Source organism: Malaclemys terrapin, chromosome 3 (assembly GCF_027887155.1).
Source record: "Malaclemys terrapin pileata isolate rMalTer1 chromosome 3, rMalTer1.hap1, whole genome shotgun sequence".
Classification (NCBI taxonomy): Eukaryota; Metazoa; Chordata; order Testudines; family Emydidae; genus Malaclemys; species Malaclemys terrapin.
In genome coordinates, this window is record NC_071507.1 from 100,296,008 (window position 1) to 100,313,638 (window position 17,631).

General features: G+C 42.2%; 1 protein-coding gene across 3 annotated transcripts in view; it reads left to right on the forward strand.

The window, feature by feature from the left end:
• The first annotated feature begins 662 nt into the window (after window positions 1-662).
• The window catches only part of EPM2A (EPM2A glucan phosphatase, laforin), a 46,988-nt gene continuing 30,019 nt past the window's right edge, over window positions 663-17,631 (forward strand). Inside the window, exons 1-2 of one of the 3 annotated variants that reach the window (XM_054023117.1) lie at window positions 663-938; window positions 15,596-15,770. In XM_054023117.1, the coding sequence (XP_053879092.1) occupies window positions 686-938; window positions 15,596-15,770 (428 nt within the window). In that variant the 5' untranslated portion in view covers window positions 663-685. Of the gene's footprint in view, window positions 939-12,001; window positions 15,203-15,595; window positions 15,771-17,631 lie in introns of those variants that run through there. The other 2 variants (XM_054023119.1, XM_054023118.1) reach the window with 2 other exon arrangements.

Sequence of the window (17,631 nt, forward strand, 5' to 3'; positions counted from 1 at the left end):
GGATTTTTCCAGAAGATAGCATGCAAGTAATGCAAATACTAGACGCTCTGTATTGGTCTCTCTGTCCTTTACCGGTTTGCTAGTAAAGGTGATCGTTATGAGCAGAGCTGAACTGTGTTGTGCCTGTTGCGGCCCCAGTCTGTTGATAACTTCTCCACTGTAGCGAGTGCTGGGGCTGAACTCTCCCAGAGTGAGGTAGGTGTTCGCCCTCCCCTGCGGGTGGGTACCCGGTTGCAATCACCCACCGCCACAGAGAAGGCTGCAGCTCAGGGTCTGTTGCAGACAGAGCTGGCAGCAGCCACAATTTCACAGAGCTAAACTGCGCTCCGACAGCGCCTGACCCGCGTGCCCAGCGCCGCTCCCCGCGGTCACAGCGCACAGGGCTCCGCACCGCTCAGCAGCCTGCACCGCCGCCGCCGCGAGGTTCTCTTCTCCTCCGCCCTCTCACAGCCACATCCCCAGCATGCGCATAAGGCGCCGCGCCGCGTGGTTCTACGAGTCACGTGCTATCTCCCCGCCCCTTTCATGCCTCGCACCCATTTGCCAGCGTGCCACGCGTTTACGTGATGATGACATAACCCGGAAGTACGCGGGGGCTGTGTGGTCCCCCTGGCGGCCGGGAGGTGATAAATCACTCGGGGACTTATTCACCTTCCCCGCGGCCAGGAGCGGCCCGGCCGCTGCCATGTTGTTCCGCTTCGGGGTGGTGCTGCCGGCCGGGCTGGCCGAGGCGCTCATGGTGGCCGGCTCGCGGCCGGAGCTGGGCCACTGGGACCCGCAGCGCGCGCTGCCCATGAGGCCCGCGCGCCCGGCGGCCCCGCTCCCCGCCCAGGAGCCCGCGCTGTGGCTGGCGGAGGCGGCGCTGCCGGACGAGGAGGCCGCGGGCACCTTCTGGTACAAGTTCCTGCAGCGCCGGGGCGCGGACACCGTCTGGGAAGGTAGCGGCGGGGCGCGGGGGATCCCCTGCCCTGCCCTGCCCCCCGCGCTCTCTGCTGGCCCCTGCCCCGGGCGGCGGCGGCTGCTGCTGCTTGGCCCATGGGGCGGGGATGGGGTCAGCCAGCCCGGGCCGCGCTGAGAGCAGCCGCTTTGCGGGAGGGGGCGCTCCCCGCCGCCGTGTCGCTCCCGTTGTGTTTCGGCTCTAGGGAGCTTGGAGTCTCACACCTACACCGGGCTGAGGGGCGTCCTCCCGCTGCTCCCCCTCCGCCTGCACTCAGATCCACCTCCCCCGCTGCTGCGCGATCCCCCGCTCAGCCTGGGGTGAGCAGTTCCGGCGGTGGGCGAGCGCCCAGCGGCAATCCCGATTTCTAACCTAAGGCCTAATTGCAACTAAAGACTAGTTTGACCTCACTGTTTCGCTCCAGGCTGCGAGCAATGTCACGCAGTGTCATGCACTAAGGGTGTTGAGATGGCTCGGTCGCTGCTGGAAGAAGTCTTCCAATCACCTATGGATAAATTACAGCGACGGAAACCCCCCTTCCCTCCATACAGGAGGCATCCGCACTACAGCGCTGTAGGGGCATAGCTATGCCACTGACCTATGTGCCTAGTAATAGGGAAGGAGAGGGAAGAAGTACAGGATTTGGGGTGGGCATCAGCACTCTGTAATCCCTTTATTGGGATGTGTCTCATACACTTGTTTTGCACATGTGAACAAGCTGTTCAGCAATGAAGAAGTTAAATTTCATTTATTGGATTATACCGTCAATGGAAGATGTCAAGAAAGATGGGCAACCACTTGTATAATGGTAAAACACCTTCTGCTGTACACCTAGGGTGACCAGATGTCCTGATTTTTGGATCTTTTTCTTATATAGGCCCCTGTTACCCCCTACCCCATCCCGATTTTTCACACTTGCTGTCTGATCACCCTGTGTACACCACAAAGTATTTAGTGTGTGTCCAGTACAAAAGCCAAGAGAAATCAACCTGTTAAGAGCTTTATCACAAAGTTTACCTTTTACAGAAGGAAATCAGCACATAGTGTAAAATTTGCTACCTAACTTAACACAACAAGTCAAACTGCTCATTATAACCACGGCATATCAGAATGTAGCTTTCAGTCAAACAATTAGTTTGACTGAATTGTTTAATCATTTTGTAATTATTATTTGTGCTGTGATAGCACCCAAAATGTGCTAGGTGTTTTTACAGAGAGTGTCTTCCTTGAAGAGCTGAAGACGCCAGACACTGATAAAAGGTGGGATTCTAGTAACCTAGTAAATCACTAAGCTCAGCGTTTAACCCAAATAAATCTCTCAATTTAGAAGAAATATACTTCCCTGGTAATCAGTATTTATTTAGAGCCCCGTTCTAATAAAACTGTCACTGTGGCTCAGATTTTATCCAACAGGGTTATAGCAGTCTGCCCCGAAAATAAATAAGTATGTCAATGTAGCTGGCTCAGCTTTCTTTGGAGCAAACTTGCAGCTTTATTTTTCTTGTCAAGGAAAGTTTAGTTCAGAGGCGGTAAGCTTCTCAGTATTTTTCTCTTGTATATTATGCGAAACTCTGAGATTGGTTCAGAGTCCAGAGAAATACAGTAGGAGCTTTTTTTCTATCCGATCACTTACTTTACAGGCAACTTTAAGGATTCTGTCTTTATCGTGTATGTGTGAGGAATCCAGAAAATACGTGGTATGGTAGTAGTAAAGCCTTTCTGCCTTTATCAACCATCTGATTGCTTGAAAAATGTGAGTTTTCTTTATAAAGTGGAAGGATTTTGGTGCTCATCTTCTTGAAGGTATTAGAAGTGTAGCTTCCACTTTTTTCTTGTAAACATAGAATAGTTGAATTATGTATCCACAGAGGATTTTCTAGGATTTCAGTTACTTGCAATCTTGTTCCTTTTAAATTGGTAACAGAAAAAGATAAAGCATCCTCTTTTCTAAATTTTTAAGACTACCAGAAAACAATTCCATTTGTCATTCTTCCATATATTCTTTCTTCCACTCTGTGCATTCATAGAGTTTTAATGCAACAGGGGAAGATTATGATCATCTAGTCTGACACCACACAGGCCATAGAATTACACCCAGTAATTCCTGCTTCAAGCCCAGGATTCGTTAACATTTTTAAAATGACAAGTTTCAGAGTAACAGCCGTGTTAGTCTGTATCCGCAAAAAGAAGAACAGGAGTACTTGTGGCACCTTAGAGACTAACAAATTTATTAGAGCATAAGCTTTCGTGGACTACAGCCCACTTCTTCGGATGCATATGCATCTGAAGAAGTGGGCTGTAGTCCACGAAAGCTTATGCTCTAATAAATTTGTTAGTCACTAAGGTGCCACAAGTACTCCTGTTCTTCATTTTTAAAATGAACTCAATATCTGAACTAGTGTGGTGGCCTTTTGTAGCTGGTGAGCTTTTCCATTAAAATAATCAAAGGCAGAATTGGAAAAGACCTTTTACATCACTTTTTCTATTCTCCTGCCAATTCCCTGCACCATTTTCTAGTGCTTTAGGCAATCTAGTGTTTAAAGGGACTTTCACTTCCCTTAAGTTATATCTACAATACAAACCTGCGGTGGTGCATGTCCACACTACCCTCCTTGTGTTGGTGCTGTGCGTCCTCACCAGGAGAGCTTCCACTGACCTCAGAGGGGCAGTGTGGGGAGCTGAGAGCCTGGTCTTCCATGGGCTTCCAGTGGGCTTCCCCCCTTCTCCCTGTTCCTCACCAGGAGCAGGTGGAATCAGCCAGGGCCTCTGACCACCGGGGAATGGGCGGGGCGCTTCTCGCCCCAGTACCCAGCCAGGAGCGGGGTCTGAAGTTACCCCAGCTCTCTGCCAGGAGCAGGGTCCAAAGTTGCCCCAGATCCCAGGGGAGCCCTGGTTTCTTGTCAATTTCATGGCTCCTGCGGTGAAATTGACAAGACAGCAGATGCAAGGGTGCAGTGTCTACACAGACACTGTCACCCTAACTACACCGACAAAAGCCTTAAGCCTCTTGGGGAGGGTGGAGTGGAAGGCTGTAGTGTAGACACTGATATAATTAAGTAATCATAAACTTCCTTATGTTGACCTAACTGTGTAGTGTAGACCAGCGGTTCTCAAACTTCATTGCACTGCGACCCCCTTTTGACAACAAAAATTACTACATGACCCCGGGGGTGGGAGAGAAGGGGCTGAAGCCTGAGCCAGGTGAGGGGCTCAGGCTTTGACTTCAACCCAAGGCCCTTGCAAGTCTAACGTTAGTCCTGGTGACCATTAAAATGGGGTCTTGACCCACAGTTTAAGAACCGTTGCCTTAGACTATTTCAGTGAATTTCACTGTAATATCTTTGACACAAGAGAGAATGGGCACTTAGTTGTTTGCTTAATCTGCTAAAGATCTGATTCTGTGCCTTCTCAGTGATGGGGAGCTTGAGACTTAGTGTAAGGGGAAAAGATGCATTAAAGGATATTATTTTTTTAAATAAGGAGCAACTTGTATTTTAAAATGTATAAACTACTACTAAAGTTTAATTCTGTGCACAGAGGAAGCAAATGACAATACAGCTGTGCTTCGCACATTAGGGAGGATACATATCAAATTTCAGTCATCTACACATACATGTTATGGAGGAAGACATACCATAATTATATACCAAGAAAAGCAAAATAAATAAATTAAAAAAGAATATATAGCTAACAATCTGTGTCTTTGAAAACAACTTTTGATGTTTTGACGTATTTAGCACATGTGACTAATGAAATTTGTTATATATAACCACTAAATTAGACCTACTCAGTCCGTTTTGACAATTTTTTTCTTTTGCAGAAGTCCAGGAAAGGTGAACTTAAGAAATCAAAATTTCTCATCCATCCAAAGGAGCAGTAAATGAGGCCCTTTTCTAGAAGGGGCAAAGTCCAAAATAACTCATTACCTTATCAATGATTTGTGTAATGAATGTGTGTAGGAAGGCCCGGCAGACTTCCACTCTAAGATTACACAGTATATGACAAGCAATAAAGATAAGTGTTTCAAACTTGCTTTGGTGTCAGTCTGAAGTTGTTATTCTGGAGCTTGAATGAGAAGAGAAGCTAGGAAAGTGGGTCAACTTTATCACCAGTTGTGTCAATACTTTTACAATGATTGACTGCTAATAATCAGGATAGGACCCAGGGCACATGCAAGAAATGTGCAGGTGAGGCTTTTGGGTGACTGATTTTGGTCATAAGAGCCCAGTTTAGCTAGGGTGAGTGAAAACCCCTTTTATTTGTGTTATTAAACCATCATTCAGCTCCCCATAGAATTTAGCTGCAGTGAGGCTAACCTGTACTTATGGGGAAATGTTTCTCCCCCTACTCTTTTACATTGTGAAAATGTCTTGAACTAATTTACATGTAACCATGGAGGCCCAGTTGCTGTCCAGTTCAGACATATGACAATATAAAAGCTTCTGTTAATCTCTGGGTGCTTGTTTAATGGGTGGTGTTCTGAGTATATTCTACTTTTGCATAAATATTCCTTCAGGACTAACTAGTATGGAATTTTATTTTTTATCATGGTGAGTATTCAGCAATTTGAACTTTCTGCCTGGCTGCAAAGGTAGAAAACAGTCTGTGGATTGTCAACATACTGCTGAGCTTTTATGGTAGTCATCGGAGTGGTTCCTCCATTTTCAGTCACCAAAAATGGTTAGGTCTTTAACCCTCAGATTCCTGGATGTCATTGTTCTTGATGATAAGGTGTGGAAAGGAGCTTAACAAGAGGATTTCTCCTTCCAATAATTAAAAAAAGTACTGAAAGACACTCCTGTGTCAAAGATAGATCAATAAAAACTTTGACTATTATATCAGTGATCCTCTGTATTCTGCTGTAAAAATTACAGTTTGAAAACGGATCTGGATTCTTTTCTTTAAACAAGGTTTATAAAATATAAATCAACATGTCAGATGTTCAATACCATCTGTGTTTAAGGTGAAAACGAACCAATTCTCAGGAAAACATTTATAACAGTTATTAGAATATCTGCAACTCTGAAGGCACACTCACAATCAATTATGATGTAATGCTTATTTGTTCCACATTGACAGGTAAGAAAACTATTTTGAAATAGGATTTTAATCTGATAATGTTCCTTAAAATATACATCAAAAATACTGTGTATAATACTTATTTACATCTTCAAAGTATATTGCAAACATAAACTTAACTAATCCTCATAAATATTCCTGCAGGATAAGTAGGTATTATCACTGTTTTACAGATGAAGAAACTGAGGCAGAGAGATCATGTTTCTTCCAAGCCAGTGAGACAGCCAGCATCAAAGCTAGAATTAGATAGATTTATAGATTTGTGCTTAGACCACAAATCTATATGCATCGTGGCCAAAATAAGGCTACTGCAGGTATATTATTTTGCTGAGCTTGCTTGTTATGGCCCTCACTCTCTTTACTTTCAAGTCCCTCCTGAATATACACCTCTGCCAAGATGCCTATGGAAAAATTGATGGCTGACAATGATAAGCTGGAGAAGTAATTTTGAAAAAGTTTGTTTCATATAGATTTATTTATATATATATATATATATATATATAACTATATATCCTGTGCACCTTCTACACTGTTTGTCTGCCTTTGTATTGAAAGCTCCCCAGAGCAGGGATTGGGCCCTTTTCAGTTTGTAAAGTGCCAGCATATTGTGGCTGCTACCAGAAACAAATAGTAATATTTGTGTTTCTAGTTTCACTCTTAACATCATACTAATATAGGTTTTTTTTTTTTTTAGTGAATTCACTTACTTAAACAGTAGAGAATGGGCATGGTGTGTTTACTATAAAATGACATAATATACACTCAAAGCACTTAATAAACACATTTTGGTTTTCCCAAAATAATTAATCTTGTTCACATTATCTTCCCACTTTTGTTTTCTAGGGATTCTCTGGGTTCCAAATGAAATCTTGATGATCTCTCATTTTTCTAGCTTTCAGGAACAGCTGATGCCTTATGGCAAACCTTGAAAAACAATTCTATTTAAAAACAATTATACTACAAAGTCTGGGGCTGAGTGTGCTGCCTCGGCAGCATCCCAGCCCCTGCCAAGTTGGGTTAGGCAACTGAAGTTGGATTTTTCTTGCTTGGGAAATGTACAACTTCTGAAAGCAGTTCAAAAAGTTTTGTAATTTCAGTTAGACTTGCAGTTAGTGTTGGCTAATAAAGTGATATAAATAGTGGAAAAAATAACTGAAGTAAAATATATTCATAGTTTTCAAGTGGCTTGAGAATTTAATGGTCTGAAAATAGTAGCGGTCATATGGCACATTACAGCTTAAATAACAGCAAACTGCGTATTTATAGTGAGTACACTTTTTTCTAGTGCTGGAGCGTTCAAGCAGGGTTGGCAACTTTTGGACCTATACTTGAGCTCCTTCCATTAAAATGTACTACTACTTCTGTCAGTATGAAATAAAAAGAACTCTCCATAAATGGTAGTGGATTCTTTGTCTTTTAAAACCTAGTTCTGTTGGCTACTGAAGAGAAGAGTGTACGCTTTCACATTAAACTAATTGGTTAAGTGTCAAGGTGCTGGTGTTAGTGCCTACGTGCCCGGTGCTTTAAAAACACCGAGAACAGTCATGCCTGTGGGTTTAATTGTTTCTCTTCTTCAGACTCCAGTGAGACTTCTTGCTTCCCACTGCTAGGTGTGTTTAGTCACTATCTCTTATCAGTGCTCTGCTCCCTATCTTACTCAACATGAATTATCAGTCCAAGTAGGGAGTGCTCCTGTGAGCAGTGCTCTATTTTTTTCCTCTGGATTCTGTTGGTGTGGTTCTCAATATTTTGTGTCCACTTCTTAGTAGGTGTCTTGTTAAGTTACTCAAGCCCGGGCAATAGTACAAGTCGCTGCATTTGGATTGCCTAATTATATCCCTCAACCAGTCATCGTGCAGGGATTTGCTTTGAATGACTGTGTCCATTCCATTTTGAGTTAATGGGTAACTTCTAGATAAAATTGCAGTATTCCAAAAACATTTTCAAAGACTAGTTTTGGTTTTCTTCTGTTCTGAGCATTTAAGCAAAGGACTACATCAAGAAGTAGTTCCCAAACTTATTGTAGTCCCGCTTGCAATGGACTGGTGAATCCCCTTTAACTTCTCCCTGTTGCCATGTGCTTTTCTCTCGCCATCTCTCCTTTCCTTTTCTTCAGCTGTTTCATTCCCATCTTTCCTTTTCTTTACTTTCTATTATTTCATTGAGATATATATATATATATATATATATATATATATATATATATATATATATATATATATATATATATATATATATATATATATATAATTTTGTGTAGCTCCCCTCTTTCAGTTTTTCCCTCACTCAAGGGAAAAAAAATATATGCTGCTTGGAACAGGTGGTCTCTACTTTTGGCTCTAAGGGGCCAGCACGCATGCTGTCATGGCTGATTGAATGTTACAAAAGAAGATGTGCGAATGTGCGACCTCTGTGATTCTTTCTGAGTTTGCAGAACTCTGGGTGTGTGCTGCTTATAAGGACTCATTAATTTACTCATGGCATTGAGTTGACAGTGTGGAATTTAGTGACACTAGATCATGAAACTTTATTTAAATCTACAGTTTGTGCAGGTTTCTTCTCTCAGCGCTGTAGCAGAAGGCTAGTAGAACTCTCTGAAAGGGGAGACTTCAAAGAAGTGAAAGGTAGTTAGATGCCTAATTGCCATTTGTGTCTTAAAATCTCTTTTTATTTTAATCCTTGAGGGCATCAGTAGCAGTAGAGCACAAGTAAGAATCCTTCATGATATCTTTAAGGAAGCAGAATTTCAGGCAAATAATTCTTTCTTCCCTGCCCTATTATTCCTTTCTGGTGAAATGCACATGTCCTCCTTCCCCCAAACGAATATTTTGATCCCCTGAGTGGGGAAAACAGCTGTAAATTAAAAAAAAAAAAAAAAAAAGAACTTCTCAACCCTGATTTTAATGTAGATGTTTTACTTGCTGATTAGTACTTCCACTAGGTGTCACCATTTTACTTGTATATAACAAATACCTCCTCAACCCTTGCTGAAGGCAGCTACATGGGAATTTAATCAATAGTATAATTTTTTTTTTTTTTAAGGCAATGTAGGACTTTATTCTCTCCTCCCACACCAAACCTATTTTTCAATGAGTAATGTAAGGGAGGGAATATTAAGTATAACTGCATGTTGATGTTGACTCATTATGTGTAATACACAATGGTTTACTGAGAACCTATTGCTGCGGTGAGAGAGACAATGTTAGCTCTATGAATGCCTTTCAGTTGTGAAGAAACATTATTGATGTGAGTAAATAGGAATCAATTTGAATTCAGCCCCAGAATCATACTTTCCTTTTTTTTAAGTGACTGCATTTAAACACAGTTTCTCAGTAAATTTGTGCAACCACATTTTCAGCTTACAATAGCATATAGTGTTTTATCTTGTCCACCTAAAATATCACTGTGACTTAGTTATGACATGATTGGGAACTAATTTTCATTGATTGCTTCATATCAGTTTACTAATATCAGTATGGCTTGTAAGTCTTTAAGTTCTGATTCCAGGTGGTAGTGGGGGTGGTTGTTTAAACTGATCCTTAAAAAGGAGGCTATCAGGATTGACTGGATTCAGTCCTAAACCCAGTGTGCCCATGAATAACATTTACTGTTATAAATTATCCCCCTGATAAAATATCAGGTCTGTAAACAGAGTGCTGCAACAGACTTAAAATTCTACCTCAAAGATGGACAAAAAATAAATAGCCCTGATCTTCAAGTGTATATGATACAAATGTGCACATTATACCATCCTTGTACTTTACTGGTATCTCTTAGGAGTCAGCAAAGGATTGAAATTGACATGACTTTTACTCTAAGTCCCTCAAGTCAGGAAATTTGTGAATTTCATTCTTTTATTATCTCAAAAGTCCCAAGCCCAAATTCTCTATATTTTTCCTGTAAAAGATCATGCCAGGATGTACTGTGTGGTTAGTTCAAACTAATCACATGGTATTAGCTCATGAAAGGAGATGTATTTAAACAAACTACTGATCTAGAAGTGCAGTACATGTGGGAAATGAATAATTCTGGCATCATAATTAACCAGTGTAAGAAAGCTAGCTGCTGCTTCTGAAAGACTCTATAGAGACAGCAGGAAAGCCAGCATTAAAAAGCATAATAACAAAGTCTGTCTACTCAGGAATAAGAATCTTTGTATGAGACGTAGAAAGCAAGAGTTTTATCTTGACAACCGTCATCAGCCGTGTGAAATCAAAACCACATCTGAATTTTCATTGATGTAAATTTTCATACGTTGACATTAGAAAGACAAGAGTCTGAAATGACCCTGAGAATTCCTAGCAGGATCAACTGCCAAAATATGTGACCCATCTAAATTCAGGTGATGGAAGTTCAACTCTCCCATACCTCTATCTTGTAGCAATCAATAGCAATTCCATCTTGGTTGGGTTGAGGCAGAGCTTATTCCAAACCATCTAAGACTGAATTTCACTCAAACATTTAGATAGCAGGGAGACTTTCATAACAAGCTCTCGTGTAAATGATAAGTAAATTTGAGTACTGTATGTGTATCAGTGGAAGTCCAATTGTAACTGCTGATATTGACACCATACAGTAGAACATACAGATAACGAGAAGAATTTGGCCCAAAATAGAACTGAGGGTTTTCTTCATTGTAATGCAGTGGTCTCCAACCTTTTTGTACACAAGATCACTTTCTGAATTTGAGATCAACCCAGATCTACTCCACCCCAGTCACTCCATTCCTGCCCTCTTTCTCCCCCCCCCCCCCCCCCCCGGTCGCTCGCTTTCCCCCACCCTCACTCACTTTCACCAGGCTGGGGCAGGGGTTCGGAATGTGGAAGGAGGTTCCGGGCTGAGCCTGGGGCTGGGGTGCGGGAGTGAGGGGTGCAAGCTTTGGAAGGGAGTTTGGGTGTAGGGGTCATATGGTCACACGGCACCTAATCTCATAGAATCTACTGGACATTTCATGAGTTTTACTTCTTATTAGTGTCATTTGTAGTTTATAGATCCAAAATCCTTCAGGGATTGTCACAATCAATGTAACATTCTCAACTGTGGCATGTGCATTGGCTGAGCCTGGGGCAGGGGGTTGGGGTGCAGGAGTGAGGGGTGCAAGCTCTGGGAGGGAGTTTGGGTGCAGGAGGGGGCTCAGGGCTGGGGCAGAGTGTTGGGGTGCAGGAGAGAGTGAGGTGTGCGGGCTCTGGGAGGGAGTTTGGTGCAGGAGAGGGCTCTGAGCTGGAGCAGGAGATGGTGAGGGGTGTGGGCTTTGGGAGGGAGTTTTTGGCTCTGGGCTGAGGCCCAGAGTGTTGGGTTTGTGGGTGTGAGGTGCAGTCTCCGGTTGGGAAGCGCTTAACACAGGCGGCTCCTAGTCGGCAGCGCAGCGGGGCTCAGGCAGGATGTATATTAGTCAAGCCTATATCTGCTCATAAACTTATCCAGATTCTTTGTTCTTCAATTAGAAAGGCATACATGACTGGTTAGAGAGGTCTGTATATGATAAGTAACGGATTAAATATTTGAAGAGCACTATACAGGCTGGGTTTTATTTGACAACTTTTTAAAAGTTTGCCTTCTCAAAAATTAAACCAACATTTGTTCCCAGGGGAAAAAAATCAATACAATCAAGATTAAAGAAAAAGATCCATTTATAAAGTGGTCTGAGCTTTGAAAAATATATCCTTTTAATTGTGTGTGGCCTTTTTTCCATAGGGTATTTGTGCTTGTTTTTGTTTTACCCCAAGGATAGAGGGGTGAGTGTAAACTTTGATTTAATTTTTTTTAACACTGGTTGTAGCAGGAAAAAAAATGAAAAACAAATCCTGGGGATTGAAACATGCAGGGACTTTGAAACTGCATAATACTGACTTTTTGTGATTATTCGTAGATTCCAAGGCCAGAAGGGACCAGTGTGATCATCTCGTCTGACCTCTTGTAAAACACAGGCCATAGAACCCCCCCCCCCCCCATACCTAGAGCAGATCTTTTAGAAAACAATCAAATCTTGATTTTAAAAAATTGCCAGTGATAGAGAATCCACCACAATCACTGGTAAATTATTCCAGTAGTTAATTATCCTCATAGTTAAAAATGTATGCCTTATTTCCAGTCTAAATTTGTCTAGCTTCAGCTTCCAGCTACTGGATTCTGTTATGCCTTAGGTCTGCTAGATTGAAGAGCCAATTATTAAATATTTGTTCCCCGTGTAGGTACTTATACACTGTGACTAAGTTACCTCTTAACCTGTCAGCAGCTCTCAGTCATGGCAGTAGTGGCTGCATTCCTTCTAAGATCAGGAGCGTAGGTTTATCCCTAACTAGGTGACTGGCTTGTCAAAGGCTGGTCTAAATGGCAAGTGCATAGCATTAACCTGATCCAGTCAATGATCTGGGACTATTAATCAACACACAAAAGTATTTCCTCTGCCCAGTCCAGAGAGTAGAGTTTATGGGGGCTGCACTGGAATCCTCTCAAGCCAGGGCCTTTCTTCCATGTTCCAGGCAATTCGACCAATTGTCGTAGGTCTGCTGGTCACAACACCACCAAACTGAGGTTTCTGGGTCACATGGCCTCTTGCACCTATGTGGTTCACTATGTCAGACTGTGACTCAGAACTTTGCAGGGCTGGCTGGCATCTGTCTACCCACCAAACCACCATCAATTGGACTCCCTGGTAAGAGTGCCCTCCCATGTCCTCAAGTCCCTAGATAGGCATTCCATTTGTTCACTGACAGCCAACTTTCATGCTAGGGACAGATGCTTCGGTCCTCGGATAGAGAGCCCATTTTAGTTCTCTGCCGGGTCTCTGGTCCTCAGAGAACTTAGCTTTACACATCAGTGTCAGAGAACTGAAAGCTGTGCAAGTATTTCTATTGCAGATCAGGGGAAGCAGGCTGTTAGTCGTCACAGACAACATGACGGCAATGTTTTATCTCAACAAGCAGAGGGGAGCCCACTCTTCCCCACTCTGTCACGAAGCAGCCCTACGCAGGCAGTTTTGTCTTGCCAGCTCAGTAGATCTAGAAGCATCTTACCTGCGGGGTGTGCAGAATGACTTAGCAGGCCACCTGAGCAAATGGTTTGAGTCACCACAAGTGGTTTCTTCACCTAGTTGTGGCCAGATACATCTTCTAGCTGTGGGGTTTTCCCCAAGTAGAGCTATTTGTGACAAAGTCCGACAGAAGATGTCTGCAGTTCTGCTCCCTCTGGGGCCACAGCTTTTTATTATTGAAATGGCTCTGGAGGACAAAAACTAAGAGACATGAATGCTAAATGCTATTAAAAGTCGTTTATGAATTATAAATGATTACTATCTCACTTCTTTTCTTCAAACTTCTTTATGTAGCTCTGGGTAGCTAGAACTTTTTCCTTGCATTGCCATTTACAGTACCGAAATAATTTGGGACAGCCCATGAGAAATTGTGGCAGTAAAGACATATAAACTGATTCAGTGGTTTTTTTGTTTTATTTTTATACCCCCCCTTGAAACTTGTATTCTGTACTTACCTTGTGAAACAAGCATATTTTAGGAGATACTTCTGGTGGAGGTGGCATCTTTTGGATTAGACTTAAATGCGCAATCCTGATCACTTGCAATAATTACAGTCTCATGGCAATTCTTATATGAGAGGGATGTAAACTTCAGTGTCCTAGGTCAATATTGATTGGGTAACTTCATTCCACCTACCTACTTTCTTGTCTTTGGTTTCAATAGGATGCGGCAGTTGTCTTCCCTTCCTGTTTGAAATTGTTGTGTTGCTGTGCACTGTACATTGTTGCTGTATTTCAATGGTGGGTGGAATAACGTGTGTATGATGTGCATGAAAAATTGCTACTAAAATAATTTGGTGTACTTTTGAATGAAATGCACTGTATGAATGGAGGGTGTTTGTTTAAATATAAAACCCAAATGAAAACATACCTCTTTTTTTATTTGATTGTTTACTCCTCCACCTCTTTCAATGATAAATAGTGATCAGAGAAAGGAAGCTACTTGGAAGTGACAGAAGAGAGGGACCAATGCCTAGTGAAGACTATACGTTGAAGGAGTGGCTACAATTTTGTGTATGGTTGTAGCTCTAGTGCCATGTGGGAAAGGAAGTGAATGATTGCAAAGTTGAAAGGATCATTAACACAGTGGTTGAAGTCATCAAGAATTAAAATGGAGGGCTGGGAAGAAAGGAAAGGGAGGACCAGGAATCCAAGTTGAAGAGGAAGTAGGATGAGGAGACAGGGGAAAGTTAGTCAGCAGATGGCATAAACCTCAAGGGGAAGGAGGGAAAAGAGTTAGAAATGGGAGAGCAGGAAGCCAGTGCTTCTGCTATTGAGAGCATGATGAATGGGAACATTGCCTCGGTTTCTGCCTTCTCCTTTGACTGGCTCTCACGTAGGGGGAAAGCCAGTAAAAACAAAGATGAAGGAGATGAGAGAGAGAGAGACAGACATCACAGGTTGTCTGCTTTCTAAAAAGGAAAGCAGGAGCCCCAGAGGGAACAGGAAAAAAGGGAACTTGAGTAACTCTAGACTGAACTAAAGTGAGACAGAGGGGTTACTCCTAGGGGAATTCTCTGTCTAAAAATCCTGCCCACAATATTTTAAAATTCTGCATATTTTATTTGTCAATATAACACACTATAATCTTGCCAGTTTCAATTATTTTGATAATTTATTTCAAAATACCTGTCAGCAAATATGTCTAACAATATGGACAACAAAAAAGATTCAAGTTGCAGTGCCTGGAATCTGAAACTGTACTCAACCTGCAGTATGGTTCAGAAAATATTATTCAAATGGCCAAAGTTCATTGTCCATTATGTCGAAGTCACTTTGAGTAAATTAATGTTCAAAACTAGTGCACAAAGTTTACAATCCAAGAAAAAAATTCCTCTATGCCTGTTTCCCCCCAGTAGATCTATGGTAGCCAATCTCTGTGCTTGGTAAAAGACTTCGATATAAGCAGTGAGGCAAGTGCAGTCTTGTTAAATGAGCACCAAGCTAGGAACTGGGAACTCCAGGGTTCTTTCTGTGGACACTCACTTGCTGGGCAGAAGGTCACTTATGCTTTCTGTGTCCTTGTTTTCCAGTATATAAAATGGACAATGATATTTCTGTACCTCTGCAGAATGCTGTGCAGTCTTGTCAGGGGATGATGTTAAAGCCCTTTGAGCATATTAACTTTATATAGTGCTAAGGATACTTCGCATGGTGAGTCCAGGGAATCGGACTTCTTATACTTGTACCTTTAATGAATTTAGACTGTTTTTAACGGAGGGGATGGGACAAAAAGAAAGCATGAAGGGAATAGGAGACTGAGAACAAAATGTCCAAACGTGGGTGGCTGCGTGTACCGATTCCCACCCATTGCGTGTCTCCCTTTTTCTTTATAGCATCAGGTGCTTCCCAACCCTCTTACTTGGGCAAGTGGAAGCGCCTGTTCTGGCAGAGGAGAGCTAGATCTACTTCATTTACTGAGGCCAGCCACCCTGCGAGACATCCCTGTTCCAAAGACCTTAAATTCACATTTAAATTCACATTTACTTTGATTCCATGTAAACAGTGTTGATTCACAAGCTGTGTATGTTGCTGCTTCTGTTTCAGGTAATGGTCCCCATCATGACCGCTGCTGTGTCTACAATGAAAGCAACTTGGTAGATGGAGTTTACTGCCTGCCAATAGGACACTGGATCGAAGTCTCTGGACACACTGATGAGATGAAGCACACAACTGACTTCTATTTTAATATTGCAGGCCATCAAGCCATTCACTATTCCAGGTAAAAAAACAAACAATGAGTATTCTCAAGGGCTTGTTCAATCCAGGCAGCTAAAGAGGAAATCTGAACTGAAAGGATGGATAGAGACTTAGACCATATGGTGGCAAATGGGAATTTGTGTGGAACAGAAAGTAACGACCCATTCACATACACAGAGAGGCAACTCAGAAGGCTAAATTTACAGTCCCTCAGAAAAGCTGAATGCAAATTAATTGCCCCTAAGCAAGTAAAAATCAGATATGTCTGCATAATGGAGAGATTTTGAGTTCAAGCCTACTTTAATTGAAGTCAGTGGCAGGCTCCCATGGAGTGAGAGTACTGATCAGTAATTTAAGGTTAAAAACTTTACAGAGCTGTTGTAGTTCTTCCAAAACCAAGCATAACAAACCCAGAAAACTCACAGTTAAGGTTATATATAAAAAACCCAAATATGTTAAGTATGAGAGTGCACAATTAAGGCACCCAAACAACCTTCACGTTGCAATGTAGTGATGCCAAGCAAATAAAGGAGAAGCAATTTCATTGCAAAGTCTGTGTGTGGATTTCGGGTTGTTAGCTATGACCAAACGGTCACCCCTCCCCCACAAAGTGCGAGGGTCCACTAAGCCACAGCACAAGCGACCTTTGTGGGTTTGCCGCAAGGAATTCCTCTATTGGAGATCTGCAGATGGCAACGTGGGGCTCTGTAGGTATTTTTACTAAGCATTACCCCCTTATGCAAGCTTCATCCATGGAGGTTTCCTTTGGAACAGCAGGCCAGGGATCTGTAGTGCAGCATAGTTCCTCATACCCTCCTCCTCAATGTGATGCTGTTTGTGAGTCACACACAGTGAATACTCATAGGGACCTGCACTTGTAGAAAGAAAGGTTACTTACTTTATAGTATCTGAAGTTCTTCAAGATGTGTGGTCCCTATGTATATTCCACTACCCACTCTCCTTCCTCTCTGCTTTGGAACCTTACTATAATCCACAGTACAGTAAGAACTGGAGAGGCAGGCAGGCAGTCCGTGCCACCTCATTTGTCCCCAGTTTGGAGCACGAGCAGGCACAGGGCTCAGGCAGAGACCAGCCACACTGCTAGTGAAAAATCTTTCAGTCTCAGGCACATGGAGCACACCCATAGTGAGTGCCGAGTGGGACCACACATCTCAAAGAACTCCAGTTACTAAAAGGTGAGTAACCTTTCTTTATGTAAAGCATCTTCTCATTCAGAATATCTGCGCCTTGTTTATCTTTGACGTCTGTCCGTTTAATTTGATGGGGAAAATATTTTTACCACTCTGTGCATTACAGAGCTAATAAAGCTATGGATGAGTGAACACGGTTCTGTAAAGCCTCAGACAATATCCAGAAATCTTCAGCTGAGCTGATATTGCAGTATTTTTACTAATGGTGATAACTGTAGAGGCAGAAAAAACATAACCTGATTTTTAAGTGTTGGGTTGAATTTGGGGAAAAAAGTGAATGTTTGATTTTTAAATTGAGCAGATATGATAGGGAAGTCACTGAGCAAGACTAGTCATGGAACCCCGCCATTATTTGGCAGGGGTGGGCAGGGTTTTATGGGCATTTATATGTATTTTAAATACCATGGAGTTATTTCAGTCAGTGTAGAATATAAGGGAAGGTTCTGTCCAGTTAAAATATTAAACAAGTGACAACATAGTCATGTGGTTATTTGGAAGTGTCATGTAAATGAAATCTTTTCAATTTAAAGAATAATATGTACTAATAATAATACCATTAAAGTTACCTGTTGTAAATATCAATAAACTTTTTTTTATTTCAAAATGTTCTTGAAAAGGAATTGTTCAATACGTCTCTCTTTCAGGGCTGGTTTCCTCCCACAGCCAAAGGCA